Raw genomic sequence first — 17668 nt, 5'->3', positions numbered from 1 at the left:
ACAAACTAATCGGCTTCGTTAAGAAGCTGGGTTTATTTGGTTGATTGTGAATAGGTGTAAGCCACAATAAACCCTTGCGGGTTGCGGTGGAGGGTCGAATAGACCCACTCACTTTGGACCTAACCTAACCCATTACAATGTATTGAAAAGATATTAATTAGTCGAGGAATATTCTTCATCCATCAATCAGTATATTCATTTTGAGTTGTCACAAACAGTCTTTACAATAAAGTATGCCTCTCTTTGCCTGTCTCACCTGTTTTTTTTTAATTTTTCTTTATAAACAGTTGTATCATTCAAACGGATCTGACAAAAACCGCCGTCATTTTCAATCTTCTCTCCTTACAATATCAAACACTCTTTTATGAAATAGATAACTATTCAGATGGGTTCATTTACATTTATTATCATCAACAAACATACACGTGTTTACATAATCGAAGTGAAGTGTATAAGTGGATATTTTGTTCATAGTAATTGAAAAGTAAACAGAATTTTTTAGCAAAACTTGAGTGATTATTTGAATGGTGCTTATCTTTTACCAGGCATTTGATCACCAGATTCTTCTTTTTAGTAGATAATACAGTAACGAAAATATAGTAGATTATTGGATCATCCACACTGTTGACACAGCTATATATCAGTTTAATATTTTCAAGGGCAATATATCAGTAGAATTTTTTCAAGGCAAACTGTTTCTTTGATAAGATCGATTGCAAACATTTCTGGGAACTAGTCAGCAGAACAGGGATTATTGCAGTGTACTGAGCAATTTCAGTAAGTTTCATCGCGCCAATGTCATTTCATATTTGGAGTTGTTTTAAGCGAGAATGGAGTTAAAAACAATACCTCTCATCCTCAGTGCTCTAGGAAAGAATATATCATAACGTTCATTGTGCACACAAATTATTTTCAAAAGTCCTTCTTCAAAATATCTGAAACACAAGATTATTCAATAAAATATACACATCGGAAAAGTCTAGGGATATTTTTATAACATAATAAATACCATAAAAATAAATGCATGAGGTCGTTTAATTTCGATTAAATTGGTACACTCGACCACCCTGTAGATTTCTATGGGTTGAACAAAGCCTGCAAAAACGGTAACTAATCTTTTTCAAGTTTTTTACAAACTGTAGGTTTTCGGCTAAAATGAATAATCTGAAAGTGTCGAGTTTGTACATTCTATGCAGTTCTTGCTCAGCAATTAAACTGGAAATATTGTGCTTTAACATGGAACGCCATCATTTACCATTGGCTGAGATGAGTAGAGCTGTAGGGCTTCTTCAAGGTGGCATGCGACAAAATGATGTAGCTCTTCGTTTGGGGGTCTCCCAAAGTGTTATCAGTCGATTGTGGCGGCGTCTCCGTGAAACTGGCATTCCAGCCGAACAACATCCAGGGCGAGGACGCGCTACAACTGCAGTTCAAGACCGATTTTTGGTCTTAACCGCAAGAAGACAACCGACAATCACAGCACCTGAGTTGGTTAACGTGTTGCAGCAGACGCACCAGGTAACCATTGGTCGTGATACTGTCAGAAATCGACTGCATGAAGCAGATCTCCACAACAGAAGGCCACTTAGATGTCCACCTTTGTCGAGAGGCAATCGCGGTAGAAGATTAGAGTGGTGTCAAGAACATCAAAACTGGGATGCAAATGATTGGGCCACAGTTTTCTTTACAGACGAATCCAGATTTGGATTTCATCCAGATTCTCGTCGAGTAAGACTGTGGAGACGACCTGGAAATAATGAACGTTTGAGACACGTCCAGGAAGTCCACACATACAGAGGAGGTACAGTAATGCTATGGGGCGGAATCATGATCGGCGGCAGAACCGATCTCGTTTTTCCAAATCGCTCCCTCACAGCTCGACAGTACCTCGACACCATTCTTCTACCTATCGTCCGTCCGTTTGCTGATGCTGTTGGTGAAAACTTCCACCTAATGCACGATAATGCTCGTCCACATGTCGCGCGTCTAGTGACTGACTGGCTCACCAACGAAGGAGTTGATGCATTGCCATGGCCAGCACAATCACCGGACCTGAATCCCATCGAGCATGTGTGGGACATGCTTCAACGAAGAATTACTCCGCATATGGGGAACATTCACACAACGTTTCAATTGAGAGAGCTTTAAATCGCTGAATGGGCAAATGTACCTCAACAAGACATTGACAATCTCATTTTGTTGATGCACGATAGATGTAGGGCCGTAATAAACCAGCGTGGAGGCCATACTTTGTACTGATTCCAATTTTTTTTGTATTATGATTTTTTTTCGGGGTGCCAAAGAAGAGCCATATTTTTTTTTAGTTTTGCTTATATGCGCACTCAGTATTTTTGACCATTTAATAAATTTTGTTGTAAGTTACATTCGTTTAATAATCACCCGTCAACTTTTTTTCCCTAAAGCGATCTAAAAAAAAATTATTGCCATTTTTAAAAATATCCCTAGACTTTTCCGATGTGTGTATAATCAAGTCATAAACAATTGCAATAGATGTACAGTGTGAAAAACTATACTGAATTGAAACATAATTGAAATATATTTTTTCAAAATCTTCGGACAGGTCAATTTTCATTTTTGAAAGTGAAAAAAATTATACAAGAGGAGATATACCATGTTTGAGAGATGTTTTGAATCTCTTTAGATCAGTCTGTTTTTATGAATTCGATTGGGTCATAACCACAGGTAAGTATTTGAAAAATTTATAATTTATTGAAAATTGGATAATTGGTCCAACATTTTTTGAAAGTCATTTAACTGAAGACATCAATTTGGAGTTTTCAACCACAGAGCTTTATTTAATTTTATAATAGACTGAGTTATTGCCAAGAAGCAAAAAAACACAATTTGAACATCTCATTGATGAGTGTATAGAAATATAGTTATTTTCGATTGAAGCATAAAAATCATAAATTTTTTTCATCAATCGTATCTGCGTAAAGTTTGGGTCGTAAAATTGCATATGTTTATTCAATTTACTTTTAAACTCCATCACTAACTGAATACGGTTCTGAATTTTGATGTTTTCGGCTAGAATAATCTAACAGACAGATAACAGATTTCTACACATCTACTGCACAGGGAGGGGCTTCTCAGCGGTCATAACTCAATCCGACAGCTGTAATCGTGATTGAACCCGTGACCCTCTGTCGAAATATGATTCGCAAATGTTGAATTAGTCTTTTCATTCAGAAAACTATTTATTCTTCTGTAAAAAGTTCCTCCGGTTTGTCCGATATGAAATTTTGGATAGGAACTGTAAGTCAACTTAAAAAAGATCTAAAATCTGTTTTAAAATCTGTTTTTCCGTTAATCAACTGTCGCCCCCATACGAACGACAACTCTCAGAAGCTGAGAAACTTGTGCGAGCTAAGGACTAACGAGGTCTTACCTTTTACCGTGTGATTCCTAACACGTATACTCTATTTTGAATTAGTTGAAATCTCATTTAATGCTGTGATAAAAAACTGTGGAATACTGAATAACAACATTCAACATATTGATCAATTGATGCTTGAATTAATTTGAGTTTTATCTGCTCAGAGAGCTCATATTTGAATTTACGAAACTATTTGAGTTCGGAAAGTGATAACTGAAATGCTTTTTCAATATATTTGTTTGATGAACGATAAAGAGCCTATCTATATTTACCCTGATATTTTTATTGTTATTATTCCAAAACCATTTCCAAAATTACTTGTAAACAGAATCCTGAATAAACAGGCTGAGAAGAACATAACAAAGAAGAAGAGAAATATTGATATATCGTCTCCCTAAATCGTTAACCTGCTATGTCTATTTTTGCCAAGTTTACAGGACGCAAATAAAATAAAATGATATTTTGAGTAATTTACCTTTCCAAATTCTGAAAATCTTGATGGATTTCATAACTTTCCTTAACGTTTTCAAAGAATAACCAGTACTGTAACTTAACACACTTACCTTATACAGACGGAGCAAAGTATCAGAACTTTTGAGTCCTTTTTTACAAAAAATTAAGAAGTGATACATCACTAGCCGCATAGAGAGCTATCAACATTTTTTTAAATAGAAAGTGGGGTCTTGTTACATTTCGTATTTAAATTTTTTTTTGCAATGACCTCCTCTTTTGTAATAGATAATACATAGCGTTTTATTTCAACAAGGTTATTATATATCTTATACATTCGAGGAAATGTTCAAAATGTTCTCCTTCAACCCCCTGACAGTAAAACAGTCTATTTTCGAACTCAATTCTAGCATTCTGGAATGTTTCTCGAATAATGATAGAACAAGTTTTGGTAATTCTGTCTCTCAAATTCCCATCTCAGGCTGAACATAAACTTTCCTTTTGATATAATCCGAGGAAAAAATTGGAAAGAGTCAAATCTGGTGAACGAGCAGTCCATTCCAAAGGTATCGCGCAGATCCAACCAATTCCTCACAGGCACATCATCTTGTTGAAAAACAACTTAACTTTCGAATTCAGCTTTACTGTGTGCCACAATTTCTTGAATCCGTAGGTGAATGGGGTTATGAAGAATTTACAAATATAAATCGCCAGTCAGATTTTCCTATGGCTATATGTGACCAAAAATATGACTTCCCAATATTTCTGCCAAGACGTTTATTTCACCACAAATATAATATTTCTACTCCATTACAGAAATAACTGCAAAGGTTGAATTGAACCTTATTTTTTTCATAATTTACTTGTACCTACAACTCATTTTGAATAATATGATAGCCATTAGAAGAAAGAGCCGAAATGACAAACACATTATGGCTGGAAAAAATATGGCCTCTGAATAATTTTCTACGAAAACTATAAACGCTACTTCAATTTACTCAATCTATCATTTATGTAGAGTTGCAATAGGCAAGGTCAGCTTGTGGCATTTTTGCGAAATGAATTTCTTGAAGATAAATTGAATACTTTATCGCTAGTCAAAATAAAGTATGACTGATATTGAAGAATTATTTCATCACTTAGTTCTACCGAAATTTAATTTGTTTTTGTACTTATATCTGGTTCACCTAAATAGATTTCAAAAATTGTTTGCACTTTGTCTTCATAACTTTTAATGAGCTGTAGAAATATGCTTAAGAAAGTATTTTACAGGGTGATGTATTTCTTGCGCAACCCTCAAGAGTTGGTTTTTGAATTCGGATCTGTACTTGTTTGATTTTTTTTTACTTGCTTCGGTAATAATAATCAGAAAATAACATATATGTTTCGGGACCTTTTCCACTGTTGAATTATCACGAACAACATACAAACATCTGATCGATTTTCATTGAACTCCATTCTGGATTCTGCAGATATACGATGGACGTCTAATTTATGCCCAAAATTTATCTTATAGACGTCCAATAGACTCTCGAACTATATAGTATTTTATTATGGATACACTGATCCGTTAATTGATGAAAATTAAGAACACTTTTACCGATATGATTATAGAAATTTTATAAAAAACACCACATCATGAGTCATATACAGAACAAACTCCACCATCTTTGGTAATCCACCATATTGGATTCAAAGTTGCTTTTCTCTGTATTATTTGCAGCAAAGTCTTTCATTTGATACTTATATTACAGGGGTGAATAAATAACTAGTCCGCCTTCTCTGACGATCCGCCATATTGGATTCAGAGTGACGTCTTGTTATTTCCGTATTCTTTTCAGCAAACTTTTTCATGGAACTTCCATTTTGTGCATTTAGAAACTTGCGTTTCTAACAACTTAACCATTCCATTTCATTTAATATTCGTATCATGAGGGAGCTTAAAATACTGATCTACCATCTTGGTTGGTCCGCCATATTGGATTCAAAATGAAGTCATGTTATTTTTTGTATTATTTTCGGCAAACCTTTTTATTTAATACCTACATCATAGGAGTGTATCAAATAATGTAGTCTGCTATCTTGGTTTGTTCACCATCTTGGTTGGTCCGCCATATTGTATTAGAAGTAAAGTCATATTATTTTCCGTATTCTTCTCGGTAAACCTTTTTATCTGATACTCGTAACATGGGAGTGCATAAAATAATCTAGGAGCAAAATCGATTTTTTGTTTTTTCCTTTACAGATATCTTAAAAGTAAAAGTTCCTGCTTCACAAGAGGCAACTTTTTTGCATTTATCATTTCCCCTTTTTATAATTCGAATTCAACTCACCCGGTATTGTATGAAATTGCTGAAAGTGGAATCAAAATTACCACATGTTTGACGATCTTCTTAGCAACGGTGGTTATGAAATCAAGAACTTTCAGAGATAAAAAAGTATCAACCTAGATTATATTTATTACAGAATTACTTTCCATGCGTAAATCGCTATTAAATAATAGAATTTTCCTTCCCAGAACCATCTAAAGTGAACTGAGAACAGTTATAACGTTTCAATGTACATGTTTCCGCCAATTAATTAATTTGCATAAAAATTTATTTCATCAGGTTCTATATTTAGCTGTTCATGGCCTAAGCAATTACATAAAATAGATTTGAATCAATCTGCAAAGCGCTATCCCAAGTGATACTCCTATCTGATGCAGTTTTGGACGTTTCCGAAAAAAAAATCGACAGGGATCTTCTTTCACATATCATTATTTCAATGTTATTTTTGAATAGAAATGATATGTTTGAATTGAAGGGGTTATATTTTTAGGAGTGATTAATTTTTTGGGAAAGAAAGTTTTTGGCTTTCTACTATCAGATGGAGTGGTAGAAAGCCAAAAACTTTCTTTCCCAAAAAACGATATGTTGTTCGTGTCATCGTTGTTTTCGATGGAGCCCAGGTCCCTTACTCTTTCAGATGATTTTCGTCGGAAAGACAAGTGGGTTCATGACTAAGATGTTGACGGTATGAAGTCGTCAGACATCAGTACTACCCTTCACGGTGTACCTGGCTGGGGTGGGATAGATGAAAAATCTGTTCATCCGTTAACGGGGGACATGAGGGCCTCATTCGACAGAGTGTCGGGGCCTTCTAATATCGGGAGGGGTTGTCTACAACATAATCTATAGCTTCTCTAACTAACAACATATTTATGGAGTCGTTTGAAAGTCTGGTCATTGAAGAAGCCCACAAGACACCTCGAGTCTGGTTGAGATATGTTGACGACACCTTCATAATATGGAAACATGAGAATACTGAACTAGACGCCTTCCTGAAACACATCAACAGCGTGAGACCTTCCATCACTTTCACAATGGAGAAGGAAATCCACAACGAATTGCCATTCTTAGACGTTTTGGTGGAGAGGACCGACACTAAGTGGCTGTATACCGAAAACTCACTCGTACGGGACAGTATCTGTACCACAAATCCAACCACCATCAATCAACTAAAAGAGGAATCATCAAGACGCTATTAGACCGTGCTTTCGGGCTCTGTAACACGAAGGAAGGTCTCGGGAAGGAACTAGACATCATTAAAAATGATCTTCAACGGAATGGCTACTCCAAAGCGATGGTAGAAAAGACCTTGTCTGAAAGACTGCAGGAGCCTCGCAAGGAAGAGAAACCGTCACAACCAGTGCTTGCACTCCCCTACATCAGAGGATTATCGTAGAGGATAAGAAGAATTGGTTCCAAGTACAGCATCAGAACCTGCTTCAGATCCGGTAACACTGTCAGGCCACCAAACGCGGACTGCGATTCCAAGAATTGCATTTACCGGATACCCTGTGAGTGCGGAAAATCCTATATTGGTGAAACTAAGAGGCCATTGAATGTCCGCATTGCCGAGCACAAGAAACACACACAGCGAGGGGAAACCAGCAAATCAGGAATAGCAGACCATGTTTGGACCCATCAACACAACATCGAGTGGTCCCAAGCTGAGATCTTGCACAGAGAGGAACATTGGTTTAGGAAAAAAATCAAGGAAGCCGCTTACAGGTTGTCCAACAACGTATTCAGCCAAGCCTGAGTAGAAATACGCAGCATATGGAAACCCATCATCAAGCGAAAAACGGCCAACTCCCGCCAAACGGTCCTCTCCCACGGAACCAGTGAAGCGGAAAATGGAAAGCGGGGATAAGTGAAAGTACTCGAACGACCTATAAATAGTTATCTCTCGGAGGAATCACTCCAGTCATCACCCGAAGACGATTGTAGATACTAACAATCGAAACGTCGTAAACTAACGTGACTTGGAATCTCTCAACTTTTTATTTATATTTTCTTTTTTCATTTCTTCATTTTCATTTATGTTTTTTCAATTGTTCTATTTTACTTTTATTCCACTATTATTTCATGTCAGGTTTATTTTGCTCAATATAATTGTTATTTTCAGCTATTGATTTTCAACTCTTCTTTTTTAGTTGTTTCAGGGATTTCAAATCATTTTTAATAGTAGACAATGGAAGTCCGAACTAGTAAAATATAACATAATATGTTGTCGTCGGTTGGTGGGTATGTTACAAATTTCGTTCAGAAATCATAATTATTATCAGTTTCAAGATAAAGCCTGTAACGAGGGACTTTTTAATGACGCACATGCAATCGGTTCTTTTTTTTTTGAATATAATAACAGTAATAATACTGGCAGATAGGAAAAAAAAATTGAATTTGATTTGAATATATTTCTCATTTTCAAATCATTACTTTTCAAATAATGCATTTGGAAATTATTGAATTATGAATTGATTGAAAATTCCCAGTTCAATATTGTATTTAATTTATTAATCGCATATTATATTATTGAAAACATTAGTACCTACCTATTTTCTGCAATATCAGTCTGTTTATTTTCGAAGTATGTGTACATATTTCCTAATTTTGAACTCATCCTTGCACAGTGTTAATGTTCCTTTGGCACTAACACAAGCGATTGGTTCAATCGCAACAACAGTCATAGAAAAAGCAAATCTACTAGCTGAACAATTTGCGTTCCACTCCACAGTGGATTTTCTGGCACCACACACTATTCAAAGACTAGAATCCACAATGCCGGAAATTACTTTTCGACAGCGTCTAGTCAGACGAATTTTGAAACAGCTCAATATCAACAAGGCGTCTGGACCTGATGAAGTGCCCGTCATCGTACTTGAAAAGTGCGCAAATGAACTCGCACCAGTATTTTGCAGACTTTTCAACCTGTCTTACAAGAAAGCTGTTTTTCCTTCTTGTTGGAAAATTGCTCACGTTCAGCATATTCCCAAAAATGGTAAAAACAATTCCTAGATCAACAGGCGACCTTCTATCGTATGTCACCCATATTTGGAATAACGCAATCGAAAAAAATGATGAATCAAGAGCTGTTGCACTTGATATTTCTAAGGCCTTCGGCAGTGTCTGGCATGAGAGTTTGTTAACAAAACTTCGATGCTATGGCTTATCAGATCATTTCTGTTTATGGCTCTTCACCTTCCTGAAAGAACGTTCCCTGTAAGTGGCCGCCGATGGATATCTCTCGAATACATCAACGCTGGTGTTCCCCAGGGATCCATATTGTCTCTGTTCGGTATTCACTTGTTATTGTATGATTATCATTAGTATTATTATTGCTAACATTTGAACATTGATGATACCGGCCTTATACGCACGCGCGGAGGTCGGAGACCGTCGTAAAATGAAAAAGACAGACAAGCAAGAGGTGTGCTCGGAGAAAGAAGTCTGTTCCGCAAAAAACGTGTGTTCCGCTAAATGTATGGTGAAAAAATTATCATTATCTACCGCCAAAACAGCATTCTTCAAGATCGCCACCGGGGTACCCCACGAACAAATATTAGGAATCCAAATAGGAAGGCAAGGAGATCTTCCCTTATATTGCTTTGCTGACGACAGTACACTTGTCTCGTCATTCCATTTGAATTCCAGGACATCGGCTACGGAGGCACATCTTCATCGGCAGCAGGAGATTGCATATCTTAGTGAGGATCTAGAAGTGATTTAGAATTGGGGTGAAAGTAACCAGGTTCGATTCAATGCCACAAAAAAACAAACATCGGTTTTTTCCTAGAAGATAAATGTCTCCGAACCGGATATTATAATGTCAGGTCAGATAATTCCGCTTTCTGCTTCTATACGTTTGTTGGGGGGGTTAAAATGGACACCAATATGTCTTGGCACAGTTACGTCACACGTTAAAAGGTAAGACCTCGTTAGTTCTTAGCTCGCACAAGTTTCTCAACTTCAGAGAGTTGTCGTTCTTTTGGGGGCGACAGCTGATTAACTTTCAACTGTTCCGACCAGAAAACTGTACACATCTGAGCAATTTTTGATGCTTTATAAAACTCAGATCAGACATTCTTTGGATTATTGTTCTCATGTATAGAAACATACTCTGAAGTTGCTGGATTCCATTCAGAAAAGAGCCATCCGCCTGATTAGAGACGCGAACATCACGTGCAACCTTGATAGCCTGGAACATCGAAGAAAAGTTGGAGATTTGCCTCTCTTGTATAGATACTTTCACGGGAGGTGTTCGAGTGACTAAGCACATTCAATTCCACCATCAGCTGTACCTATCAGAAATACGCGACGGACTTTGGCCGCTCATCGTTTTAAGGTTCAACTCAGTACACCTCGAACTTCACTGTTTGAGAATTCTTTCATCTGTAGAACTGCATTTATGTGGAATAAACTTCCTGAGAACATTTTTCCAAATCGATTCAATCTCCAGCGATTCAAATCCAATGTAAATCGGTATTTACGCACAGGCATCGCTCTGAGAGCGGCCTAAAGAATTTTCCTGGAGTGCTTGTGTTTTGTCCTTAAAAAAAGCATGGTTGTAACGGGTAACGAGGAATAAGGGTTCGATTCCGGAGAGGTAGTCTGAGAAACGGTTACCACATCCAAGGAAGGTACCCATCCCGAAAATTGCTGAATAAAAAACGAATAATTGTTTTTAGAAGAGATTTGAACTCTCGTCTGGTGAGGCCGATTATGTCTTGCGCATTAACACACTCGCCAAATGGATCAATCAAAAATATTTAATCCTGGCGATTCTGATCAGGATAAAATTATGAAGTTATTGTTTTGTCACCGATTTTTGATAGGTGTGCAAAGTATAAATCTTGTTAAAGATGCCCTTGCAACTAAAGCGTACTACAATCTTGATGAATATTACAATGGAACTTTGCTGTGATTTAATATAGGTGTTTTTTTTGTTGTTTATATTGAAACCTATACTTTAAATTATATTTAATACTGGGATATATATTATTTTATAGCCATGGCACGTGAACTTATGTTCAAATTGTATATATTTGTTATTTACATCTTTTGAAAGGGACTATACAAACTATTTTGTCTACAATGTGTTAAATTTTATTTTCTATTGATATATTTTATCTATTAGATATGTGAATTTAGTTTTGCTCAAATTGTGTGTCTGTGTATTTGTGTTTTTGAATTGTTTCTTTTCTCTTATTCTTTGAAGTGCTATATATACCAGATTTTTTAACAAGCTCTGTCAATAAGATTGTATTTTCTAGGACAATAAAGTATATGTCTATTCTATTCTAAAATTATTCTGTTCGTTTAGAGTTAGTCAACAACTACAAAGAAACATACACAATGGAAGATAATAAAAGCGTTTTTATAGAATTGACCTGTGTCACCGCTTTTTCATATCAATTTTGGATCGAAGATGGATACGAAGTTCTCAAATTGACACCCTGAATATTTATATTTAACACTCACATCGAACGTTTATAGACTATAATTATATATCACAATATCTGCGAATCGAAAGTTAACCTTGACCGCGGCAAATGTGAAAACACGTGATTGGAATGAAATAACTACACGTCTCCAGCTGCTGATAATAGCTTCCAATTCTGACGTTTATCGAAAGTTGTTTTCACGTTACGAAACACACCCCCCGCCACAGAACACACCCGCCAACTGCGGGACACACCTCCTGTTCTATGGTAAAAGTCATACGCCGTTGATTGTTGATTGTTGATTCCAGTTTCAAGATCGCAGAGGTCAACACAAATCGTTCTATTATAAGCAATTTTCTTGAATATTGCATATTAAACAGATTTTCATTATTGCTCCATAAAGAATTTAGCCATAACTTTTCAATCGTTTTGTTTTCTGGTAAACTAGACATGTAGTTGGAACTGTACCTTTGGTTTCAACAGTGAATAAATAGTTAACGACAGATGGTTTTCCTACAAGTTTAGTCAATTTCCTCTATAAAAATGCTTTCACTGATGTCCAAAATGATTTCGTAGATTGTAATGGTCCTCTCAGTTGAAGTTAACGTAATTCTTCTTGTTGATGCAGTTTCTTGTTATCCCTTCAAATAACTGTTTTAGCCCAGGCTCTGACATTCATTCGCAGATTGATATGCCCAATTAACAGAGTGTAACGTGTCGTTACCAAACTCAAATATTTTTTATCCTAACCTAGAAGCTGTTTTGATTTCTTTTATGATGGACTAATCGGCCTTTCCCTCGTCTTTGTCCTCTCACTTTATTTCTGACATTTCAGTTGATAAAAGAGATTCGAACATGAAACTCTTTGAGAATCTACAGAAAGATTTTAGTTCAGAGAAATTAGTTATGGCTCCCTCTTCTGCAGAGATATAGTCTTACCCAGTTTCTTCAACTCCCTCATCACCAACATCAAAATTACCTACTTGATGTCTCTCTGGCAGCTTTCTTAGGGAGGCTTTGCTGACTCAACTTAGTTTAGAACTCACATGTAGCTTTAGAGCTGTTAGTGCTACAAAGCTGTTGAGAGCAGCCTAAACAGCGTTAAGTTCAGCGCCACAGATCTGCCCTAGAAATAACCGAGGTTATTATATCAGAAATTCATATATTCCAACAAGAAATCTTCTGCTTTCTAGAGATCACTGCGATATTTCTCAAAATCTAGCATGCAACATGAGATGTTTGTGATGTGCAACAAATTTCCAAGAAAAAAAAGAAAGAATTGAACTGCTGATTTTTCTAAAATCTGTACTAACTAGGCACCTAATCAAGCTCCGTCGACTTTCTGCAAAGCAATTATCTCAGCAATGTAGAACACCTCCCAAACTGACCAAAGTTAGGCACTACACATAGGAAGATCTTCAAGACCATTTTCTGAACTTTTCTCGGGAAAGCCATTTGTTTCAACTCCGAAAATCCATAAACACGTGTACCCTGCATTCGCTGGGATACAAGCACTTCTTTTCCAAACAAACGGCTTCCCATGGGCTCAGCAAAAGGTGCAGGAAAAACAAAAATTCTCAACCTGGGAATTATTTAAGAATGAGGTGTTTGCTGGCTCCAAAGATTTTACTGAGAAAATTGTGAGTACTCTTGAATATTTGGAAAATCTTCAACTTCAACATCTTAAGCAACAATAAATGTTATATTCGCAATAAAAACAAAAAGTAACCTTTCACATATCACTCATCAAAGGAATAAAAACTGAATTCAAAGTTATTATTGTAACACATGTGTATCTTTCATATACCTTCAAACTTTATGGCTTGTCATATATTATGTGGTTCCATAACACAGATAATACTGTTTATTCAGCCATAAGCATTATTAATGAACAACTCCAGAGAGGCTTTTGATCTTTCTCTTGCTGGGGATTGTCTAAACCTAACTGTTCCTAACTGACAGAACCAACAGTTTGCCTTGAATTCATTACTTGAAAGAATACAGAACACCACAAATGACCAACTAAGTATAATGATTCCAAACAGAACATTTTGCAAATGAAAGTTAGGATATTGAGTTGGGCCTGGCATATTCCAATGTTTCACCCTTATCATCAGAGACGTTTTATGAAGGAATAACTGTGACTGGAGAGAGCTGCACCAGGAGCTCAACTCCAGAAAATTTTCTCCGAAGAACATTCCAGGTAGGTGGACAACCTTCTACAGATGAAATTTTCGAGCTCGAAGTGTTCAACTGTTCAACTGACAATCAGTAACTACAGATGCTTTGGTTTCCGATCTTATTGAATTTCAGAGCGATTCTGTATACTGGAAGAGTTGAAATGCTACCGCTTTATCAAACTGATGTTTTTCCAGAAAAACAGACAAACGTGTTAGGAATCACACGTTAAAAGATAAGACCTCGTTAGTCCTTAGCTCGCACAAGTTTCTCAACTTCTGAGAGTTGTCGTTCGTATGGGGGCGATAGCTGATTAACGGAAAAACAGATTTTGAACAGGCAGAACAGAACAGATTTTCGACACAAAACACGACACGACACAAAGCACTGTTACTTTCGACAGCGTCCTATAAAAGTCTTTTAATCATTTCGAAAACATTATTTATTAAGTCAATCATTATGTGATAATGTTCTTCAATCATATATATACTCATAAATGGGAAGGTAGCCTGCTGGGTTGAAGTAGATGGTTTGCTCCACTTACCCAATCGACCGCTGTGTGAACCGGTGGTTTGAAACGCAAGGCCGAACGATAGATTTTCACTTTTTCACTTCCTATCGTCTAACCCGTGTTAGGAATCACACGTTAGTAGGTAAGACTTCGTAAGTACTTAGCTCGTGCAATTTTAGACTTTGGAGAGTTTTCGTTTGTAGGTAGGCGACCGCTGGTTAACGGAAAAACAGATTTTATTACTCATCCGTTTATCTCTGTTTTTTCGGACTGGTGAGTCCTAGGAAGCTAAAATTTGGTATAAAGGTGCTTTAAAGGTCTTAGATCCGCACTAAGAGAGAATTTTCAAATATTCTAACTGGGGCGCCCCCCGTGGGGGTAAAAGGGGAGCGTTTACATATAAAAATTAACTTTTCATCACTGTTTCCCCGTACCGCTATATTTTTGTAGGCAGAATTTTGTATGTAGGTTCGTTTTATATTGTAGATGTGCAATAAGAAAGGATTTTGAAATATTACAACTGAGAAGCCATATGCGGAGAAAAAGGGGCGTCCATAAAACAAAATTATTTTTTCAACACTGTTTTTACACACCGGTGAATTTTCGGAGGATGAAATTTTATATGTAGGTTCGCTTTAAGTTCGTAGATGTGCAATAAGAAAGGCTTTTTGAATAATCCAACTGAGACGCCAGCCGCGGGGGAAAAAGACGCGTCCTTAAAACAACATTATCTTTTCAACACTGTTTTTACACACCGGTGAATTTTCGGAGGATGAAATTTCATATGTAGGTTCGCTTTATACTGTAGATGTGCAATAAGAAAGGATTTTTGAATAATCTAACTGAGGCGCCAGCCGCGGCGGAAAAAGACGCGTCCTTAAAAGAAAATTATCTTTTCAACACAGTTTTTCTGAACTAGTAAATTTTTGGAGGCTGACATTTTGTTTTTAGGTTCGCTTTATATTGTAGATGTGCAATAAGAAAGGATTTTTAAATAATCCAACTGGGTCGCCAGCCGCGGGGGAAAAAGGAGCGTCCATAAAACAAAATTATCTATTCAACAATGTTTTTCCATACCGATAAATTTTCGGAGGCTGAAACTTTGTATGTAGGTTCGTTTTATATTGTAGATGTGCAATAAGAAGTATTATTAAAGATTCCAAATGGGGCGTCAGCCGCGGGGAAAAAGGCGCGTCCATAAAACAAAACTCTTTTCAACACTGTTTTTACACACCGGTGAATTTTCGGAGAATGAAATTTTATATGTGGGTTCGCTTTATACTGTAGATGTGCAATAAGAAAGGATTTTTGAATAATCCAACTGGGTCGCCAGCCGCGGGGGAAAAAGACGCGTCCTTAAAACAAAAATATTTTTCAACATTGTTTTTCTGAACTGGTAAATTTTTGAAGGCTGAAATTTTGTATTTAGGTTCACTTTATATTGTAGATGTGCAATAAGACAGGATTTTTAAATAATCCAAATGGGTCGCCAGTCGCGGGGGAAAAAGAAGCGTCCATAAAACAATATTATATTTTCAACACTGTTTTTCCATACCGATAAATATACGGAGGCTGAAATTTTGTATGTAGGTTCGTTTTATATTGTAGATGTGCAATACAAAGTATTTTTGAATATTCCAAGTGGGGCGTCAGCCGCGGTGGAAAAAGACGCGTCCTTAAAACAAAATTATCTTTTCAACACTGTTTTTCTAAACTGGTAAATTTTTGGAGGCTGAAATTTTGTATATTGTAGATGTGCAATAAAAAATGATTTTTCAATATTTCATTTAAGGGGGGAGGAAGAATAAGCGTTTATAAAATTATCTTCAATATATCCTTTATCTTATCTTTCCATAATGTGGTCAATATGGCCCTTTACAGCATGTAATTTTAATTAATATTTTTGAAGATATAACAGATTCAAAATGCAGGAACCTAGCGGTTGTACTGGGCCAATTATATGTCGCTCTCTCAAGAGTAATCTCTAAAGAAAACATGTTTGTATCGTCTACTGACAAAAAAGCTGTGAACTTTGTATATTCTATGTATTTTGTAGTATATTTAGTATCAGAATTGAACCCGTGCGGTGCCGGAGCCAGTCGCTAGTATTCAATGAATAGGCAAAAATATGACAAGACTAATTGGATTCTTCAAATGTTCATACTACGCACTAACTTTTTTGGGGTGAACTTTTCAATTTGCCCTTTATCACACTCGTGCATCAGATTGTCTGTTGATCCATATTTATCAATTGTTTACTTTGTGGAAGTTTTAAGAACTATTTCATCTTTTTCGTGGAATAGTGTTCCCGCTGTGAATAGTGTACCCGCTGTGGGGTATATTCAGATGAATATACCCCACAGCGATTTGAATGCAACGTAAATTGCACAGACACCGCTCCCAGATCGTCTAAAGAATTTTCAAGCAGTGCTTGTGTCTCTCCAAGAAAATATAAAAATATCGAAAATTAAATGAGGTTCACCCCTGGATCGTTTTCTAGGAGTTGAATTGTGAAAGAATTTTTATTATTTGTCCAGTTTTTAAACATCAGTCGATATATTTTTCATTCGGCATCAGAAATTGTTTCCTAACAAGAAGAGACAACAGAAAAATATGGAGAATGTTTTACAAAATCTGATTATTTTTTTGTCTAAACATGATTTTTTCATTTTGAACACGGAAATAGGTGTATCTCCTATAGTGAAAATGTGTCCTTTTTATACAAGAAGGTAGGATCTGAAATTATATTGTAAGTGTTTTTTAAAAATTTTCTGCTAGGTTCTCGTAGAACACTTCAACTCGCAACTTTGCATTATTGAATAACAGTTATAAATCATAACTTTCGACCTTTTCGTCAAAACGTATCAGCGACCTTGACTAGATATGCTGACTAGCTTCTCACGTGTCTGATTTGCCAAGACTGAACCACGAGCCTCTCACAAAATATACAAAAATCAATACCGGATGACACAAACTGTAAATGCACTCACCAGTCTCATATCTTGGATTCCGTAGAGCACGACGCTTAGATTATCCTTGAGTGGGGCCATCGTTTTGACTTTCTTTATCGACACAAACGTTGGAAATGAAATGGTTCACGTCAAGCGAATTCTCGTTTATATAGGTACGGGACAGAAAAATTGTCGACGTCTAACTTGTTTGGAATAATTCGAATGAATACATTTCGTGTGTATGAAGAGGCAGAGTAGGCACCGCCCCGGAACATAGACTGACGGAGGAGACTGAAATTTTCCGAGGAACAGACCCAGGTGTATGGAAAAACTACGTTACGACTAAGATGTATATGCACTGGTGGATGTTTCAGAAATTGTTGTAGACCAAGTGGGGTAGTTCTGATGTTGCC

General features: G+C 36.5%; 1 protein-coding gene across 1 annotated transcript in view; it reads right to left on the bottom strand.

Annotated features, from left to right (window-relative positions):
- The window catches only part of LOC111512124 (sorbitol dehydrogenase-like), a 32676-nt gene extending 15223 nt beyond the window's left edge, over positions 1-17453 (bottom strand). The window contains exon 1 of the mRNA XM_074174435.1: positions 17295-17453. Within this exon, the coding sequence (XP_074030536.1) occupies positions 17295-17354 (60 nt within the window). The 5' untranslated portion in view covers positions 17355-17453. The remainder of the gene's footprint in view (positions 1-17294) is intronic.
- Between the last annotated feature and the right edge of the window lie 215 nt (positions 17454-17668).

Source organism: Leptinotarsa decemlineata, unplaced genomic scaffold (assembly GCF_025532065.1).
Source record: "Leptinotarsa decemlineata unplaced genomic scaffold, Ldec_3_MD MMD2_tig00000576_RagTag_RagTag, whole genome shotgun sequence".
Classification (NCBI taxonomy): domain Eukaryota; kingdom Metazoa; phylum Arthropoda; class Insecta; order Coleoptera; family Chrysomelidae; genus Leptinotarsa; species Leptinotarsa decemlineata.
This window is presented reverse-complemented; position numbering and strand designations above follow the sequence as displayed.